General features: G+C 38.5%; 1 protein-coding gene across 5 annotated transcripts in view; it reads right to left on the reverse strand.

The window, feature by feature from the left end:
• Positions 1-20,255, reverse strand: part of Sik2 (salt inducible kinase 2) — a 119,489-nt gene extending 99,234 nt beyond the window's left edge. For 4 of the 5 annotated variants that reach the window (XR_379116.2, XM_006510267.3, XM_017313332.2 and 1 more), the window contains exons 1-3: positions 19,864-20,255; positions 9,623-9,739; positions 6,731-6,794 (exon numbers count right to left, since the gene is read on the reverse strand). Coding sequence is in view for 4 of the 5 variants with exons in the window: in XM_006510267.3 (XP_006510330.1) it covers positions 6,731-6,794; positions 9,623-9,739; positions 19,864-19,998 (316 nt within the window). In the remaining variant the exon portion in view is untranslated. The remainder of the gene's footprint in view (positions 1-6,730; positions 6,795-9,622; positions 9,740-19,863) is intronic. The other variant, NM_178710.3, reaches the window with a different exon arrangement.
• Positions 20,256-20,513: the final 258 nt, after the last annotated feature.

Raw genomic sequence — 20,513 nt, forward strand, 5'->3', positions numbered from 1 at the left:
TACTGTTGTCCATCTCTAAATTTAACCATTCTAGTTGATGCAGAATGCTGCCTTAATGGGGTTTTCAATTGGTATTTCCCTGATAAATATTGTGTTGAATATCCTTTTCAGTGAAGGATCTAGTTCAATCAAGTACATTTCGTTATGCAGTTTGATCTTCCTGAAGTATCTTCATTATATTACAATTGTGTTAGTAGCTTTCATGTACCTCACTGTTACTTCAAACTCAAACTCTCTCCAGTCTGTTACTAGGTTAGCTCCATTAACTGAGTGTTGTGCCCAGCTATTCCTTGCATAGTTTATTAATAATCATTGACAACCAAATTGCAGATTAAGTTACCTACTTTAGTTAATCAACTTTTTTTTCTCCTTTCCCCATCCTCCCTCTCTGTTTTCTCCTCTGTTTCTATCTCCCAAATTCTAATTTTTGCAAAGTGTATGCTGAAGGATCTAGTTCCAATCCTTTGCCCCCTGTAAGATAGTTGCATTTTTATGGTTGCAGTAAACTAACTTTTGAATTTTGTTATCATATCTTCAAATGCCAACTGTCTATATCAAACTAAATGCCTTTATTACGACATCCAACATGTTAAAATCAAATTCATCATTTTCTACTTGAAGCCAGACCTACATATTGCTGTCAACAGTTTCACCATTATTCTTCACTATACTTGCTTTAAATCCTAACTCTGAGTCAGTAAGATCTCTCAGGAGAAGGTGACATATAATTACTGGTAGTGATGACCCTGGGATTGCCTCATTAGCTCATCCAAGGCCAGTCTGTCACTTAGTTATTGAACGATTTTAGAAAAATTTCTGAGAACAACAATATCAACCAACCAGACCCCCCCAAAGCTCCCAGGGACTAAGCCACCAACCAAGGAGTACAAATGGCTCCAGCTGCATATGTAGCAGATGACAGCCTTGTCATGCATCAATGGGAGGAGAGGTTCTTGGTCCTATGAAGGCTTGATAGATGCCACAGTGTAGGGAAACCAAGGGCAGGGAGGCGGGAGTGGGTGGGTGGAGGAACACCCTCATAGAAGCAGGGGGTGGGGGTATGGGATAGGGAGTTCGGGGTCGGGGGGGAACGGGTAAGGGGATAACACTTGAAATGTAAATAGATTAAAAAAATAAACAAATAAACAGAAAAAAAGGAAAAATTTAGAACCTTCCTTGTAAAGTTTTTTTTTTTTTTAAGATTTGAATGATCAAATTAAGTACTTTAGCACCTACCTTAGGAATGTTCAACAAATATCAATTGTCTTAGTTATAGAATCGGAAATCTCTTATACTTCTACAACTGGTGCTTACATGCTTTCTTAGCATGCTTCTTTTACATATAGGGGAAGAACTCAGGAGGCATTCAAAATGTTATACTTAAACAAACAAACAAACAAACAAACAAACAAAAAACCCTGAGTTCGAGGCCAGCCTGGTCTATAGTGTGAGTTCCAGGACAGCCAGGGCTACAGAGAAACCCTGTCTCGAAAAAACAAAAAAAGAAGAAAAAAAAAAAACCCTAGAAACAGAAATATAAGAATATTAGAGGGCTGGTGAGATGGCTCAGTGGGTAAGAGCACCCGACTGCTCTTCCGAAGGTCTGGAGTTCAAATCCCAGCAACCACATGGTGGCTCACAACCATCCGTAACGAGATCTGGCGCCCTCTTCTGGAGTGTCTGAAGACAGCTACAGTGTACTTACATATAATAAATAAATAAATCTTTAAAAAAAAAAAAAAAAAAAAAGAAATCACAGAACCTTATTAAAAAAAAAAAAAAAAAAAAAAAAAGAATATTAGAGAAATGGAAATTAATACAAACTAGTGAACGAGCTAAAGAAGCGAATGTGGTTGCCTTGGAGGAAGAGTAGGAAATGAAGGCAGGCTGGAAAAGACAACAAACCTTGGAAAATTAGTTTACTCCTTACAATAGCATACATTTTGCAAAAATTAGAATTTGGGAGATAGAAACTGAGGAGAAGAAGGGAGAAGAAACAGAGAGAGGGAGGATGGGGGAAGAAGAAAAAATGTTGATTAAAGCAGGTGCTTAATCTGCAATTTGGTTGTCTATATTAATGATTATTAATAAACTATGCAAGGAATAGCTGGGCACAATACTCAGTTAATGGAGCTAACCTAGTAACAGACTAGAGAGAGTTTGAGTTTTAAGCAACAGTGAGGTACATGAAATCTACTAACACAGTTGTAATATAATGAAGATACTTCAGGAAGATCAAACAGCGTAACAAAATGTACTTGACTAGGGAAGAAATAAGAATGGTAAACATGCCGGGCAGTGGGGGTGCACACCTTTAATCCCAGCACTCGGGAGGCAGAGGCAGGCGGATTTCTGAGCTCGAGGCCAGCCTGGTCTACAGAGTGAGTTCCAGGACAGCCAGGGCTACACAGAGAAACCCTGTCTCGGAAAACCAAAGGGGGGTGAGGGGGGAAGAATGGTAAACATGAGATCTTCATAAACTTAGACGTGAGGTGATGAAAGTCTAGATTTGGTTGACAACTGCAGAACAGAAGATTCAATTCCAAGTCTTTTTTGCAAGAACACTATATGGTCTGCTGCCCAACTAAATACAAACATAAGAGAGTGAAAAAGAAAGAAAAAGGAACAGTGCATTCTCCCAGCACAGAGTAGGACTAAAATAACACTTGTAAAGGTAAGTGGTGACTCTAAAGCCTTACGTCTAAAAGATAAACACTAACATAGAGTTCAAAACACATAATCCTAGGAGAGATGCAGATTTTTTGAGAGAGATATGGGAAGTGTAACAAGCAGAATTTCAAACCATTCAACGAGGTATACAGGGGATGAAATCAATATTGACATCAAGGATCCTAGCTTAGACGACTTGGCACATGATGAAGCCAAGTTTAAAAAAAAAGAAGAGAGAAAAATAGTCTTTTTTTGTGAGAAAAGACATTGAGTTCTGTCAGGCTACAACCCGCGTGAATGACAAAGCCAAAATAAATAAAAATAAATTGTACTAAATGATCTCTGATTCCTCTAGAGTCTTCCACTCTAAACAGTAAATATTATCCAAGGATTTCATCATATTTTAAAATTAAGTTTTATTACTCATTGACTTCAGAATTCAAATGAACTGTACCAGAGTGGAAAGTTAACTAACACTCTGTCCAACTTCCCTATCTAAAACAGATTCTCCTTTTCAAAACTTAAATTGAACATTACCCTAGATAGCCAGATACTTTTCGTGAAGAATAAACGTTTAATGCAAAAGTTTTTTTTTGTTTTTTGTTTTTTTTCGAGACAGGGTTTCTCTGTGTAACCCTGCCTGTCCTGGAACTCACCAGGCTGGCCTCGAACTCAGAAATCTGCCTGCCTCTGCCTCCCGAGTGCTGGGATTAAAGGCGTGCGCCACCACGCCCGGCTGCAAAAGTTTACAGAGTGTGCCTCAACTTGTATGCTAGTGTGATCCAAGTCTATTTCAACAATCACAACAGCAAAACTTGAGACTATATCTTTTTCATAAAGATGATACCTAACATGTAAAGCCATTTCTAGTTTATTAAAACTACAGGTTAAAGCTATAAAAATATAGGCGGGCGGTAGTAGTAGCACACGCCTTTAATCCCAGGACTCAGGAGGCAGAGGCAGGCCAGCCTGCTCTAAAGTGAGTCCCAGGACATCAAGGGCTTATTACACAGTGAAATCCTGTCTTGAGAGAGGGGGGAAAAACCCCACAACAAAAACCAAACAACAAAATCACCCCTGCCACACAATCCTACCCCTGCCACACAATCCTTTAAAAGTGTGCAAGACCTAAAAGCCTTCTCTTGAGTTCACTAACCCTATGAACTCTCTCCACACGTCTCTCCTTGAAAACATTATCTATTTTGTGCTCACTATTTTCTTCTATTTGTTCTTTAAGTGCCTTTAGTCTAGCTTTTGGTCCAGATGTTCTTTCAAAATTGTTCTCCCTACTACAAAGTGGTGATGTAAGCTTCCACTCTTCACTGTCCTTGGTCTACCAGTATCACTGACCCAGATGCATATTCATCCTCTGGAGACTATGTAGCTCAAGTGATTTGCAGCAAACCCTTTTCTCTTCCTTTCCCTCCTCTGTCTCGTCTGCTACTCTCTTCTCTTTAGTTTGAGGGCCTTGGAAACTAGACCTTAATTGCGCCCATAATTATATACACTACTGTTGTAATCTCTACCTGCAAAGAAGTTGAATTGATTTTACTTTCAAAATATAAACTAGAGGGCTAAAGGAAAATGATTCAGCCAGTAAAGCCCCTACTGTGTAAGCATTAGGACCTGAATTCAGATTCTATGCAACTACCTACAAAACAGATTTCAGTAGAGGACCCATGTAAAATCCTGGCATGGCGGTATGCACCTATAATCCCAGAGGTGGATCTCTGGGGCTGGCTGGCCAGGCAGAGTAGCCAAAACAGTGAGTTCCATGCCTCAAACTTAAAAAGATGTAGAGTGAAGACACTTAATCTCCACATTTACACATGTACACTACACACACACACATACACAATGATGACTTTCCATCCTGAACAACTGTCAGCAACTACGTTAACACTGTCCAATCAGATCTCTACACCTTCCAGGTATAATCTACTTTCAAATAACATTGTCTTAGAGATGATTTGAAGGTGCTGACTCAGGCAATCACTTGGCTGCTGAAGTCTATTTTATTTTATGTGTAAGGGTGTTTTCCTGTTTTTATGTCTGTACACCACATATGTGCCTGGTGTTCAAGAAGGCCAGAGAGGGTGTCAGATTCCCTGGAACTGGAGTTACAGTTCAACTGTCATGGAGGTGCTGGGAATTGAACCAGCGTCCTCTGGGAGAGCACCAGTGCTCTTATCCACTGAGCCTTCTCTCCAGCCCCAAGCTGAAATCTCAATCACTACTGAAAACATGCAGTAGTAGCCAAACCTCAATAGCTGCAAAGCCCCTAAGCCTGCTCCTTACTCCTCCAATTTACCTTTCTGACTAGTATCTCCCACTAGTTCTTTTCTTTGCTCCCTCTTGTTCCCACTTCCTGCTTTTTTCTCTCCAACCATGCTGGACTTTTTGTTAATCCTTGGACAAACTGGAAGTCTGTGGCCTCAGGGACACTCTGCATTTGCTCTTCTCTCTCTCTTAATAATCCTTTTTACTTCATACATATAGGACTGTGTTTTCAAATATGACCACTACTCTTTCACTCCCTGTCTCTCTATCCTTTGATGCAAGGAAGCAGGGAAATATGAGCAAAACAGAAGAAAAACAGTAGCCAGTCAGAAGTGACCCAGAGCTGGCAGAGACGCTGAAGATTAGCAAACATGAATGTGAAATTATTGTAACTGTATCCCTGATGTTCAATAGCTAATAAAGACACAGAACACACAAAGCGAGACACACATATACTCCTATAAATCAAGGGTTTCAGTCAAGTTGTAATTTACTCAGTGTCTGAGGTGAAAAATACATCTAACTAGGAAAATAGATTAGACATTGCAGAATAAAAGACTAGTGAACTTGAAGACACAGAAAAAAATAACTACCTAAAATAAAACATAGGTTAGAAAAAGAAAAAAAAATCTATTGATCTGTAGGACAATTTCAAATAGCCTAAAATACAATGGCCTTAAACTCTGAAGGAGAGGAAAAAGAGATGGGACAGAAAACCAGTTAAGAAAACAGTGGCTGAAGGATTTCTAAATTCAGTGAAAACATTGTTTTTACAAGTTTAAGCAGCTTGTGAACATCAAACCAAAGAATCCTAAAGAAAACCACAATAGCACATTATCAAATTATTAAAATCAGTGAAAATCCAGTTCAATCCCTTTATACCAGAAAAAAGAGAGACTATTTTAGATATACAAAGACTGAAGAATTTCATTGCCTTCACTACAAGAAATACTAAGAAAGCCTTCACTACAAGAAATACTAAGAAACTTCTTCAAACAAAAGGAACAAGACCTTGCATGAAACTATGTATCCACACAAAGAAATAAAATTGAAAATATTTAGGCATACAAAAAAATGTGGAAATGGTAATTTCTGATAAATAGGATTTTGAAAAGATTGAAATCTCTGCTAACGAGGATATACTGTTAAAACAAAAACAATACTATATTGTGTTTTATAAAATAGGCTCAAGTACAATATGAGAAAACCATGATGGTCAGGCAAGGCAAAACAGAAGTATATTATTTTAACATTCTTATACTATGTCGGGGCAAATATTACTTCAAGGTAGACTGCAGAAGTTAAAGACTTGTACATGAACGGCCATAGCAACATTATGTATAATAGCCCCAAACTGAAAACAGCTAAATGCCTGAAAGCAACCTATTTAAACTAACGTTTTATGGCTATAGTGTAGCTTAAGAAGCCATGAGATTACACACAGGTCACCACTGAATCCCCCCAGGGCTAAGCCAAAGCAGGACTCAATAAACAGAATGTAAGACGTAAAAAAATAAAAGTTCTCTTGTAAGGTGGCAAGTTTCTCCCTATCTTTTGCTATCTAGTCTCTAATGCAAGTAAGAGAATTAAGAAGTACTTTTAATACCATATATATATGAGAAAAAGTTATATTCCATATTTTAACTTACCTAGTATTTTATTAGTCTGACTTAAAATATTATCAATTCTTAAATAATCAGAAAAATTAATTTGAAATACTTCATTTATACAGGCTAATGACTTTCTCAAGTTCAAAAAAAAAGTAAAGAAAAAAACTTACCAAAAATTTCTCCATTTTTGGCATATTCTGTCACAAGGTACAACATACTTTTGGTCTCCATTACCTATTGATAAATGATCCTACATTAGTAAGACAGGAAGGATTACTTTACCACATTCCATAGAGTTGCATAAATTAAAATTGTAGGTAAAGAGTAAGTTATGAACAACTGATAAGTCAGAAACATTTACAAGCTTTGGTATACACTCGTGGATCCTTTCTGTGAATATTAGATCCCTGCTCTAAGTGTGAGTCCATGGAGCAGCAGGAGCAGCTGCTAGCTAGTACCTGCTAGAAATGTAGAATTTCAGGCCTGACTCCAGTAATACTGAATTAGAACTGACATTTTAACAAAAGTGATTCATATGCACATTCAAGTGTAAGGAGGTGAATAAGAAGCTTTGCAGATTTTCCCACTGTCTCTTAAGTCTGTGTGCTGTGTTAGCAAGGCTGTAGTCTAGCTGAGCCACCACAGTGTGGAATCTATATTCTTCCCTACTGTACTTTATTTAATAGTTACAAGTTACTGTAATTTTATTTATTTTTTTATGATTTATATATTTTTATTTTATGTGTATTAGTGTTTGGCTTGCATCTATGTTTGTGTAAGGGTATTAAATCCCTTAGAACTGGAGTTACAGGCAGTTGTGAGCTGCCAAGTGATTACTAGGAATTGAACCTGGGTTCTGAGGAAGAGCAGCCAATGCTCTTAACTGTTGAGCCATTTCTCTAGCTTCCTGAAATTATAAATCATTGTTTGCAATGTAAACTGTTTATTCTACTGTGTTTTCACTTAAATTGGCTTCTGTAGGATCAAAAAGAAAGTATATCATTGTTAGCAATTTGAATTTTAGAACTATAGGAATAGATACTATTAGATTCAAGTTAAGCAATTTTAGATTGTTTCTCTGTAGAACTTGTATGTGTGGTGAGGGTCTGTGTGTATGAGTGTGTGTTATGCATGTATGTGTGCAAGTGTGCAAGTATGTGGAAGGGAGCGGTCAGGTCCAGGTGCTCCACAGAAGCTACCCGCTCTGTCTTTTGAGACAGGGATTCTTCTTGTGCTGAGGCCCACTGATTATACAAGACTGATGGCGCTTCCAGCCCCAGGGATCCACGCTGGGTGTGAGTGTACATCACTAGTCTTGTCTTTTTACTATATCGGTTCTGGGGATCACACTCAAGTCCTTGGCTTTGTACAGGTTCTAGGGACCAAACTGAGGTCATCCAGCTTGCAGGTCAAATACTTCATCAAAGGAGCTATGTCCCTAGCCCTGCAACACTCTTTTAATAGTTGTCTGTTGAAAGGCTGCACACTAATTTTGCACTAAAATACATGCTTAGGACTTTGCTTCATCAAAGAAAAAAAATAAGAATTGTTGACAATTTGGAACTAAAAGTTAAAATAGTAACTCAACTTTACATACAGCTGGCCATATTATGTGAATCATAGTGAATCAGTTTAGAACATGGTCTACTAGCACTTCTAAAATGATTATGGAACTATCTAAAGATAAATGTAAAACAAATGTTTACAGGGAAAAGTCTGATACATTTTGACTTAGATTTCTACAGCTTTAGAATTTTAGGAACTGTTTTGAGTGGTACAACATACATATTCTGACATGCTTTGGGGGTATATCATAAGTTGATGGTTTCCAACTTTTTAAGTTGAAATTGTCAAACAATTACATTGTTTACAATTGTATACACATATGTATAAATATGCATACAAGTATATGTACATGCGTATGTATACATAAAGAGGGGGAGGGAGAGAGAGAGAACAAACTATATATGTGTGTTCTGTATAAAATGCACTCAAGGACGTAATAAACAAAACTAGAAGTTTTAACATTTTCTTACAATCCCAATACATTTGGGTAGCCCACGTGAGTGCAGTGGTATGACAGCCAAAACTGGCCTTCGGAGAAAAGGGCTCTGAGTTTTAATCCTATTCCTACAATAGTAAACACTTGCTGAGACTGAGTTACTGATGTGATGTTTATCAGCTCACAAAACTTCTGAAAACAGATTAAGTCCAGCATACCATGGGTGCACCTATCACAGGGCATCAAAGCCACAGGTCAGCATATTGGGACCTTCCAGTTTAAAAGCCATTTTCAATTGAAAGATATGGTACGTTAACCAACAGAAACGTTAAGAGATAGCTTATTGATTATTAAACATGAAATACTACTTTAAAAATTTGAGAAAACATTCCCTTTAAAATACATAGCTTAAACTTAGACACAGTTTACTTTACAAAATTTCTTTTTTTTTTTTTTAAAGAATTATTTATTACACACTATACCTGTCTTCAGACACACCAGAAGAGGGCATTGGATCCCATTACAGGTAGTTGTGATCCACTCTGTGGTTGCTAGGAACTGAACTCAGAACCTCTGGAAGAGCAATCAGTGCTCTTAACCCCTGAGCCATCTCTCCAGCCCACAAAATTTCTTAATAAAACTGATTTTTTAAAAAATGGCTTACTTTTATGACTCATCAAAAAATATGAAAGGAAAGTCATAAATCTAGGTATTACAAAGTTTGCCTCTATGTAATAAACTAGCCTTTTGATTTCATAAAACATAAACATAAGCTTTTCAAATAAAAAATGTGTATAACATCCTTATTTACGGTACAACTACCTTTGCAAACCCAGCAAGTTTAGGCACAACTGCTAATTTTTAAAATAGCTAGCTGTTATATCAAGTTATATTATCAAGTAGCTTCCCAGTTTCATTTTTACAAATTTAAATATATAGAAAACTTAAAAACTTTTTTTTTTAAAAAGCACACTAGAAAACCTAGCATACAGGTAAAAATCACAATGGAAACAGACATTTGAATGTGGAAAGCATAAGGAGAAATAAGGGGAAGTCATACCTGATACAGTTTAATGATGTGAGGATGGTCGAGCATTTTCATTATCTGTACTTCTCGGTAGATTTTCTCAAGGTTTACTGCATCCAGCTGTGACTTGTCTATTATTTTTATAGCCACCTGTTGCCCAGAAGACACATAAATACAATTACTATATAACACTTAACCGTCTCCAGGTAAGACTTAGGAAACGATATCTGAGATGGCACCTGTAGGTGCCTGCCTACTCTGATAGCTAGTGTAATTCAATGTCCATTTGCTTGTTCATGCAACATACATATCTTAAGCTTCTACTAATTACGAGGCACAATAAGTTTTGTCTGGCAGAGTCCTTAATGTGCTATAGAAAGCAACTCTTCAAAGTTACTTTAAGCTGAAAAAGTCCTCGTACTTTCAACCAACCATCTCACTGTAAATTCCACACAGTCTGAGCATCTGCCCAGTGGGACGCAGCTGATGTCAGCTTCTACATTGCTGAAAAGCTTTTCTAGAAAAGTGACAGGGTCCAAATAATACACAGAGAGACTTCTTCTAGTTTCTGAAAGCCTTTAAAAAATTTTATTAGCATTTTTCATACAATATATTTTGATCATATTCTTTCCCTTCCTGCAACTCCTCCCAGATTCTCCCCACAGATACACTAAAAAAAAAAAAACAAAAAAAACTGAAATGCAAAATATTAAAACTAATCTATGAGAAGTAATATAATGGGATAAAATTAAAATGCAAAACTCCAAATGTGTAAAACTCTATTAACTTGAACTTTCTAAGAGTTTAACTTCAGAAGATGATGTGACCTGATTCTGCCATAACTAAACACACGACCAAAGAAGGGGAATTTGAAGGGGAATGACAAGTACTCAGAAACAACAATTACATAGTTTCTTTTTGTTTTATTTTTCTTTTCATATAACTGAAAAGAACTAATTTTTAGAAATTCATAGATTTGGAATAAGGTGATCTGATTTAAGTAAAATATTTGGTAATTGAAAAAACTCCATATTTAACTCTAGTAAGTTCCAAAGAAATTCTAACGTGAATTTCAAATACTTCTTAGCCTATGTTGTTTCAGCATACCTTTTAATATCAATTAATGTATGTTCTTTAATGGTTCACCATTCCCAAAAAGTATATAAGACAATAGAACTCAGCCTATCTATCACTGGACTTCCTTAGTTTCCTATTCACAAATCTCCCCCCCCCTTCCCTCCCCACTTCTTTCTGGTTGCTTTATGCTTTGCCATGTTTTTTGTTTTTTTATGAAAAGCTACTTTCATTATGTCTGATGTTTCATTATCCTAAATAATCAAAATATTCTAGAAAACTGATGTCAAACTGCTAGCAAAATGAACTGCCAGTGATTGTACTGTGCTTGTTTGCTATGTGAAACAGCAAGTACTGCTGTCTCTAGCCCTGTGAGGGGACCTCCTCCAACCCACATATTTAAAGATACCCCATTCTTCTTACAAATCAGCATGACAGAATCTAGAATCTGTAACTTTCATAAAAACTGCCAGATAAAAGGGCAAGGCTGTGTTGGAATGGAACTTTCTATAGGAGAGTGACATGGTGTTTCACAGACATCATGTCTCAAGGAAACGCCTTTTCCTATGGTTCCTGAAGTCTAGAGATCAACACTTTTCTCAACAACAAGCTGCTATTATGAGTCAAAACCATGTAACAGAATTTGAGAAAAAGGAATCACATTAAAAATAGTATAATTATTCTCACTAAGAAATTCTGTCCTTATCTTTTTCTCATGATTTAATTAAAAAAAAATGTGTATACGTGTGTGCCTGTGCAAGTTTATGTGCGCCATGTGAGTGCAGGTGCCTGCAGAAGCCAGAAGCCACAGGATTTCCTAGAAGCTGAGCTGCACACCCTGACACCCTGAGGGGGATTACGACTCTCTAAAGAAAGGCGTATGTTCCAACATTCCTTGTAGTAGAGCAGTCTAACTGCTTTAACATACTCAGCTATAATGATTCAAGCACAACAGAAGTTTATGTCTTGCTCACAGAGCAAGCTTAGATGGGTGGAATTATTAACGAACGTATACAGTTCAAAAGGCTTTCCCATGTGTAAGGTGTGGCTTCTAAGCTTGCTCTGAAGGCTCTCTCCATCCTAGCTAGAAAAGAGAAAGGAGCTCTAAAGGACTCTCCCAGGAGATTTTGATGGGCAGGCCTCTCATTCATCCCATTTGTTAGAACTCAGTCACATAATTGTACCTAAATGGATAAGAGGCACAAAAACAGTCCAGTTAATGCCCAGACAGACAGAGGAAGAGCGGAGCTTTTGATCATCAAGGAATCTCTGCTGAGCTTGATAGACTATTTGCCAAGAACTTCTCAGAAATGCAGTAATAATGACAGTAACTGTTGCCAACTACATAACACATCTTAATTTTACAAGATACTTAAATGCATTTTATCTCATTTATTATTCAATTTTGTCAAATAAATAGAATCAGGATAACTAGGAACTGATAAAACCGAGATTCAAAAGGCATTAAATATTAGCACTTATTAGCATGCAAGAGGCCCTCTGTCCAAATCTCAAGACCCTTCTTGGCTCCACCCCCCCCCCCCAAATAATCAACAAAGGTTCTAAAGCTCTAGCAAATTAGGGTGGCTGAGGGGACAGATGAACTGATACGACCTCGGGTCTTCCATTCTAAAATCAATCTCCTCACTTTAAAAAAGTTCCTTCTCCACACATCTATTATATGCCAAATATTATGCCTAGGATACAGAAACAAATAAGATGGGATTCCTATTGTCAAAGAACTTACCATTTCTGTAAGAGTGAGGCAATTAAAACCAGTTTTTAAGAAAGCTTTGGAATTTCTCAAAAGCATACTGAAAGTCTCCAAATTACAAAACATTGATTTAAAGGTAAGTATAAACTTAGGTTTTCTGCATACCTTCTCCTACTTGTTAATAGTTCTAAACCTAGGACAAAAATATGCATAATCAAGAGAAGGTCAAGAAGACCCAAACTGATTCTGTTAATTGAAGGACCTCTTTTATGTTAACTGACTCATTCAACTGTTTAACTCTTGATTATACTCACACTCTCTTAAAAATAATATTCCTTCCACTAAGGAGGAAAAGGCTTCCTCTCTATGTAGGACATACAGGATAAATCAGAAAGACTGCTATCACTCAAAACCCTATATAAAGGTGCTGACCACTCAACCACAGACATATTCAGAAAAATGTGTATTTAAAACAAAAAAATGCCATTTTCACTTTTATATTAGCAAAGACTGAAAAGTCGATATGTACATGAGCCAAGTTTTGATGAGACAGCCATTTTGTAGAAATTTTGTATGACTATAAATAAGGTATAATTCCTCTAGAAAGCAATTTAACAGTTTTTATAAAGGACCTTAAAAATCATATATTCCATTAAGTTTGAAGACTCTGATGCTGAAAAAGAACCTAATGGGAACAATCTGAATTAATGACAAGGATTTCTGTGTAGATAAATTAAATGTATTACTTAAATACAAAAATATAAATAGTTGAAAATAATTACATGGCCTGAGGATTTTTAAGACTATAAGAGAAGTAATCCAAAGTAACTTTCCCCTTTAAAATGTTTCAACAATTCCACACAAAAGACAAGGCAATTAAAAGAGGCAAAGTCACTAAAAGCGATTTACAAGGAAAAAGCAAATAGCTATCATATAATACTACAGTCAGTGGAACCAAAGAAATACAAATTAAATAGCAAGGAAAATACAAGAAATTTTGTTTATTGGGGGCAGGGAAGAGTAGTATTCCTCAAAGTGCTTTTCCTAATAGTAATTATGGGACTGTCTGTGCAGAGGATACTGTGGCCTTGAGAGAGGTAATGGATGTGCTCTTCACCCAAGAATTCCACTGCAGCAAAACTGCTCGGAGGGAATAATCAGGTATGCTAATGTATGCAAAAGACTATCCTCTGGAACACTCAGAGCACTGTACTAGAGAGAGATGAACGTTATCTCAGTAAAGCAAGCTAGTTAAATAAAATATGACAATGACATGAACAATGCCGCCTAATGATGTTCTCAACCTGTGGGTTGTAACCGCTTGGAGACTGAATGATCCTATCTCAGGGTCACCTATCAGATGTCCTGCATATCACATATTTACATTATGATGCATAACAGTAGCAAAACTACAGTTAGGAAGTAAAAACAGAAATAATTTTATGATTGGGGTCACCACAACTTCAGGAATTGTATTAAAAGGTTGCAGCATTAGGAAAGTTGAAAACCACTGCTGCCTTACCTAGTGGTTTTGGTGTGTGTGTGTTTGTTTCAAGTTTTGCTTTATTATGAGTAAAACTGCTATATACAAATGACACATTCCAATTATGGACATATGCATTAATTTCTTTTAGGTAAATGCAAAGGATAAAGGTTGACTCTTGTTGTATGTGGGACGTATTTAAAGCTTTTAAAAATCTCCCAAACTATTTCCCAAAGTTTTCCTTAATTTCTATTTATCAGCAATTTCCTACACTTCTGTCAACCTTGGTACTGTCCGTCTTTATCATTTTAGCAGGCACTTTTAGAGAGTGTTTTTGTTTAATACTTGGAAATGTTACAAGTGAAATACAAGAACATAGGTTATATGTGATATCAATCTTATTTCAAACATATAAAATACAAGTGAATTTGGAGGCTCTGTGGGTTTTCATCTCCTGAGTTTTGAGAGCAGAAGTATGAATGCTTAGTTTCTTTTGCAAGCTTTTCCACAATGGCTATAATGAGTAGGCCTAACTTCTGTAACGGGGTCAAACTATGTGGATATTTTGTACTTTTAAGAAGAACTGAGAACATTAAAGGATTGTCACCAATGTAATTTATCTAAGATGCATCTCTTAATCTGTCTAAAGAACTTCAAACTTTTTTAAACAAAGAGTTTTTGATGAAATCCCTCTTTGCTTCCATTCTTTTAACTATCAAAACTGGATATAATAACTGGATATTTCTATTCTTTGAAAAATAGAATTTAATATGAATTTTAAATGAAAAAAAAACTTTTACAGAAATCACTTAAAAAATACAGATGTAGGAGGGCAAGTAAAAGTTCTATTAAAAAGGAAAGGGAGCTATCATAAGGAATTCTGTGATCCATTTGATGCCAAGGAAGTGAAACTTTAATCAGCAGTGACTATAAATCAAATGTCATCATGTGAATCCAAGGAGGCCAGTTTCATGATTTCCAAATAAATGTTTTCTTAATTGCCTGGTGCCAAGATAGAATTCCTTAGAGGACTTAAAATGAGAACACACTAAACTCTGTTAAAGGTAAAAATTTCTGCAGATCAGAAAAATTTACACAACTCTAGGCCAGCTTAGTGGGTAAAAGCACTTGTACTGGCCTGGTGACCTGAGTTCAAATCCCAGGACCCATATAAAGGCTGACAGAGAGAACTAAATCTACAAAATTGTTCTTTTGTTTCCACATATGTGCCACAGTGCTATAGCATGCACATGCCCTTCCCCACCCCTCTCTCTCTCTCTCTCTCTCTCTCTCTCTCTCTCTCACACACACACACACACACACACACATAAATCGAACATTTACATAACTCTTACTGTGAATATTTGTTTTCCCTTCCCTGATAAAAGAGGTAATTTTAATAATATTTAGCAAAACAATTTAGCAATTCCTTGCCTGAAGACTAAGAAACCAGAGAACAGTCTAATAAAGCCTATACACACTATGACCAATCAAAGTCCTATTTCAACACACAAAAGATCACATCCAAGCCTATTTACACATGCTAGTGGTTAAGACATTTGGTAACAGGTCCTTCTATTGCACATAGTACAGCTATGTCTTAAAATCCAGAGTATTTTTGCAGCACAAGACTAATACCAAAGCTACTGAAAAGAGCTGCAAGATGTCAAAGCAAAATATAAACCAACTGTTTAAAAGCCCTCTTAAAGAAATACCATGCTCATGGCTTAACATGCCCTTCTTTTGTTTCTACTTTTACTATAAAAACATAATTCTAAACTTTGTTTTTGGGAAATGTTAAGAAATTCTACACGTTAAGGTGGTAGACTGAGGATCATGCTTGAACATCCAACTCCCAAAATACACACAGAAAACTTTCTGGTGAACAAAGACAATTTTCAGACAGCCTCTGACAGTTGCTCTGAGTCCATGTTCTCTTGGGGGTAAGCAAGTGAGTAAGCAGCCTAATTCCTACAGGCCACTTTAATAAGGTAACTTTTAGAACTTCTCCCAAGTTTCTGTACACTTGTCTTCATATGACTAATAGAGGTAAGCAACACAAAAAGTATGGTACTGAGTGAGGAAAAGCCCGTTATCTGTAGAGAGAGGGAGCTGAAAACACTGATGGCTATCTCTGGGTGCACTACTGAAGGTACAAGTAATTAGTTTCATTTATCCATATTTTAAGATTTTTCAATAGTAAACATAGATTAAATAGTAAAAACTCTTGATTGTAAAAAATTATACCTTCTCAGTAATTTCTCTAATAATTACCAGCAATTCCTTTTCCCCAAAACATTTAAAACCCAGTCTTAGATACACAATTATGTTCCCTATCAATTGTTGAAAACTGGAAATGATATAATAGTCAATAAGAGAATCATAAGTAAAATGGGCTATCTACAAAGTTGAATTCTAAACTGCTAAAATACTGTAAAAGTTATATATGATAAACAAAATGTAAAATGTGTGGGCACAGACATATATTCTATGTCTTGCCACTTATAGAAAACAAACACATTAAGAATACTAAAAGGCAATGTGACATGTTGAGAACAATGTATTCCCACAATGGAAGAACTATATACTGTGTGCTATGCTCTCCTTTATTCTTTACATTTGCTATACTAAACATTCTTTAATAGAAAACAGAGCACTTAGAAGTAGAAAGTAATTTTCCTAGAATTTTTCTTAGACAAAAAACAAAACAAAACAAAAAAAAAAACAAAAAACAAAAAAAAGAAAGAAAGAAACCACCTCCTGAACTAACTATATAGTTAACTAGAAGGGAAAAATTGCTTCCTAATATAGTATTAATAAAACACTACTCAAGGACATTCATAGAACAGAAAACTAGCAACTACCACTGCCCAAAATAGTTTAATAGTTTAAATGGTGTTATTCTTTTCCCATTGTGCTAATTTTACAAAATTAGCTCCTGTAATTCATAAGCCAGCTTACAAAGATTTCATAAAGTATTATATTAGGAAACTAGATTCTACCACCCCCTTCCCTTCCCTTTTGTGTGCAAAATTTACACAGAGATGAAGCACATGAATACTGCTTCAGATGACGTAATTACATTTCTTGGTGTTAAGCCATTTGATAGATTAAACCAAAGTTAATGCCTTTTTTGTATACTAATTTTTTTCCTAAAAGGGAAACAGACTTCTCCCAAGTGCTACAAAAAGATATCTTATTTTTTTGTAAGTGATACAGAAGATAAAGAGCCATTAAAAATAAAAGTATCTGTCACATAGATGTTTAAACTAAGTCCTAAGATTTGTCTCAGGGGCTGTCAAGATAGCCAGCGAGTAAAGACACTTGCTGCAGACCCTGATGACCTGAGTTCGAACCCTAGCACCCACACAGTCGAAAAAGAGAACCAGATCCTGCAAGTTGTTCTTTGACCAACACACACACACACACACACACACACACACTCACGGAGGCATGTGTACACACAAATATAATTAAAAATGACTCTATTTTAAAATTGCCTCAGGATCAAACTTGATGAAAAAAGAGATGGCCACGTTCTAAAACACAAGCCCATAATGCTAAAATAAAGTACACAAGGAACTTCCATGGCACTAAATATAATCATAGTTTTCTAATAGTTTTCTTTTTCTTTTTGGTTTTTTGAGATAGGTTTCTCTTTATAGCTCTCGCTGTCCTGGAACTCACTTTGTAGACCAGGCCTGCCTCTGCCTCCCAAGTACTGGGATTAAAGGCGTGCGCCACCACCGAACGGCATTTAATAGTTTTCTTTATACTATTATTAACTGTTCTCATTTTAATTACTGCGGAATGTTAAACAATGAGAATCTAAAATAATGCAAAACAGTTGAAAATTTCACTATTTTATTTACAGTTTGCACGACTGTTCTATTTATCAAAGATACAGATATTTAGTAAATAAAAAAGTTTTTCCTAAAGAAAAAAACTCACTGAAACATTATTGGAAACTGAGTCCATGATTTTACTAAGCAAGTCTTCATGTAACTTTCTTATAAAACTTCAGAAAACCATTTTGCAAACTAAAACACCTACAAAGACTTTTAAGTATAGCAACTACTAGACCATTTCTATGCCTTAGTATCAACAATCACAAAATTACCACAAAATGCTCAGCCTTATGTTCTGTCAAAACAGAAAAGCACAAGTGAGGTGGAATCTATCACCTAAACGTTTAGCTTTTAACATAAAATAATTTTATACATATATACTACACACACCCCCTTTAGCAACTGCAAGAGCTTTCGTGAGCTGACAGGTGTCTTCAATCACAAATATAACTGATCTGACAGTCATAGGCAATGTTACTCCACAGTGCCCCCTAGCTCGCTTCCTAAGAAATATCAGCTTGAAAGGGACACCATCAGAATTGTCACCCTGAAGAGAATGTATAAATTGCCATCAGCGCCACTGAAGCAGCTCTGAGATACAACTTTAACTAAACTCTATCTGACAACAACTGACCACTAACTATTGCTAATAAGAAAAATCGTGTGGATGGATTTGTTATCCAACCACACAACAATGTAACCAAAAAGTTCAGACTCTCTCTGTAATGTGCTATTTTTGGCAGTCATTGAAAAGGACTCATAAATACACCCATTTAAGATACTTCCTTTTAATTTAACGTCGAGGTAAAGGTATGACATTTGGCCATAACTCTTTATAAAAACGAAACACTTTAATCATTACAAAAATGCTGGGGTCAAATTCAGCTATGCAAAAGTTTGGTAATGTCAATATACTTATCATTATAGCAATCTAGATTCATAACACTGGTAAATTTGTGAAAGGAAAAATTTTGACCTTGGTACTGATGCCCTAAAGAAGAAAGATTTAAGTGGTGTGTCAGGGATTTGTGAGGCAAAACAAAAAGTGAAGACATGTTAGACATGTCCTCCTTCTTTATGGAAATGGACATGAAGCAAAACTTTTAAGTACAACTGCTAAGAAAACAGTAAGGCTTTTAAATGCCCTTTACCTTACATAAGCGTAAGTCATCCTGGGCAGGGGGTGGGGGTGGAGGTCCTATAGTCAAAGATTAGAACGTTCTTAAGAACATAGTAGGAAAAAAACCCGAAAAGGATGAAAACTGGGGAGAGAAACTGAAAATCGGTGAAACTCAAGTGGCAATCACAAGGCAGAATAGAGTACGTCAAAACCACTAGGTTGTAGACTAAGAAATGGTTTTGTTTCGATCGTTTTTTTTCCAAGGTATTTAATTTGCACGTCTTAAAATAGAGACCCCGAGGAGAGCAGCTTGAGGCAATGGAAGGAAGAGGGTGGGCTAGGTAAGAACGCAGACTTGGGGAGAAAATATGTACAGTGCACGGAGGGAGGATGCTGGAGAGTCAATGTCAGGACGCTGTCGAGAGCTGAGTACAGTCCATCTGATGTGGCTTAAGGAATGCGTGCTCGCAGCCAGCATGCACACCTGGTAAAGGGACAACCCCAGAGAACGGTGCAGAGCTGAGATGACCATTTTTAACCAGCTCTATTGTCTGGTGTATTTGCTATACCTCCTGCAAGTGATCAAGCCAGCCAAAGAACCGTTTCAGAGACCCTGCGGGCCCAGAGAAGATGGACAGCGGCCCGTCCGCACCAGTCCGGTCCGCGTCACCCCCTCCTCGCCGGGCAGAAGAGGAGGGCTTGGTCCGGGCCGCGCTCCGCGTCCGCCGAGCCTGGGAGCTGCTGGTCCCCTTTCTCCGGCCGGCGACGTTGGTCCCCGCGCGGCCCCGGAGCACAGAGACTTCCCCTCCCACCCCACCCCCAGCCGAAAGCCGGGAAGACGCGGAACTTGTGCTCAGGAGCCGAGGCCACAGACCAGGTTCCCGGGTGGGAGAGTCGGGACGGAAGCCTGTGTGGCTTCCCGGGGACACCCCACACACACTCGACCTGCACCCCGCGGTCCCCGCAGTGCCAGGCCCGCCGTCCCCCGCCCGGGGCGCAACCGCGCCACGCTCCCGCCGAACCCCGGGGCCGCACCTCCGTCTTGGTGATCCGGTGCCGCCCCAGCTTCACCACGGCAAAGTTGCCCTTGCCCAGCGTGCCCTCGATGTCGTAGAACCCCACCCGGACTGGCCCGCGCTGCAAGTGCCTCGGGCCATCCGCCATGACCATGCTTGGCCCCCGCTGCAGGACACGGCGACGGGAACGCGAACGAACTGGCCGGCAAGAAGCGGCACGGAGCGGGCAGGAGGGCGTCGGGCGGCGCGCCTGGGCTCTGGGCGACGGCCGCGGCTCTCGCTCCGGCGCTGCTTCCCTCCCGCCCCACAGGGCCCAGCCAGGCGCGCGCCGGCGCTGACGTGAGCCGACGTCAGGGGGCCGGGGCAGGGGGCGGGGGCGGGCCTCCACCGGTCACCATGGCTACCGCAGCCGCGCCGACGTCGGGGGCGGGAGGGAGGGGCGGTGCGCGGGTCGGGCGGGCACGAGGCTTCCGGCCGCGGCGAGGCCTGAGAAGGCTGAGGAGGGCGTCGCGGCCGGGGGCGGGGTCGCCGTCCGCCCCGCCCCGCTCCTCCTGCCTTCCAGCAGAAGCGCAAGAGCGAGCCCTGGTGGGCCGTGCGGAGGATGCACTGGGCCAGTCTCCTGGAGGGTCGCCTGGCGGGCGCTCTCCGCCGGGGCAGCCCTTCCCGCCA

This window comes from Mus musculus, chromosome 9, assembly GCF_000001635.26.
Source record: "Mus musculus strain C57BL/6J chromosome 9, GRCm38.p6 C57BL/6J".
Lineage (NCBI taxonomy): Eukaryota > Metazoa > Chordata > Mammalia > Rodentia > Muridae > Mus > Mus musculus.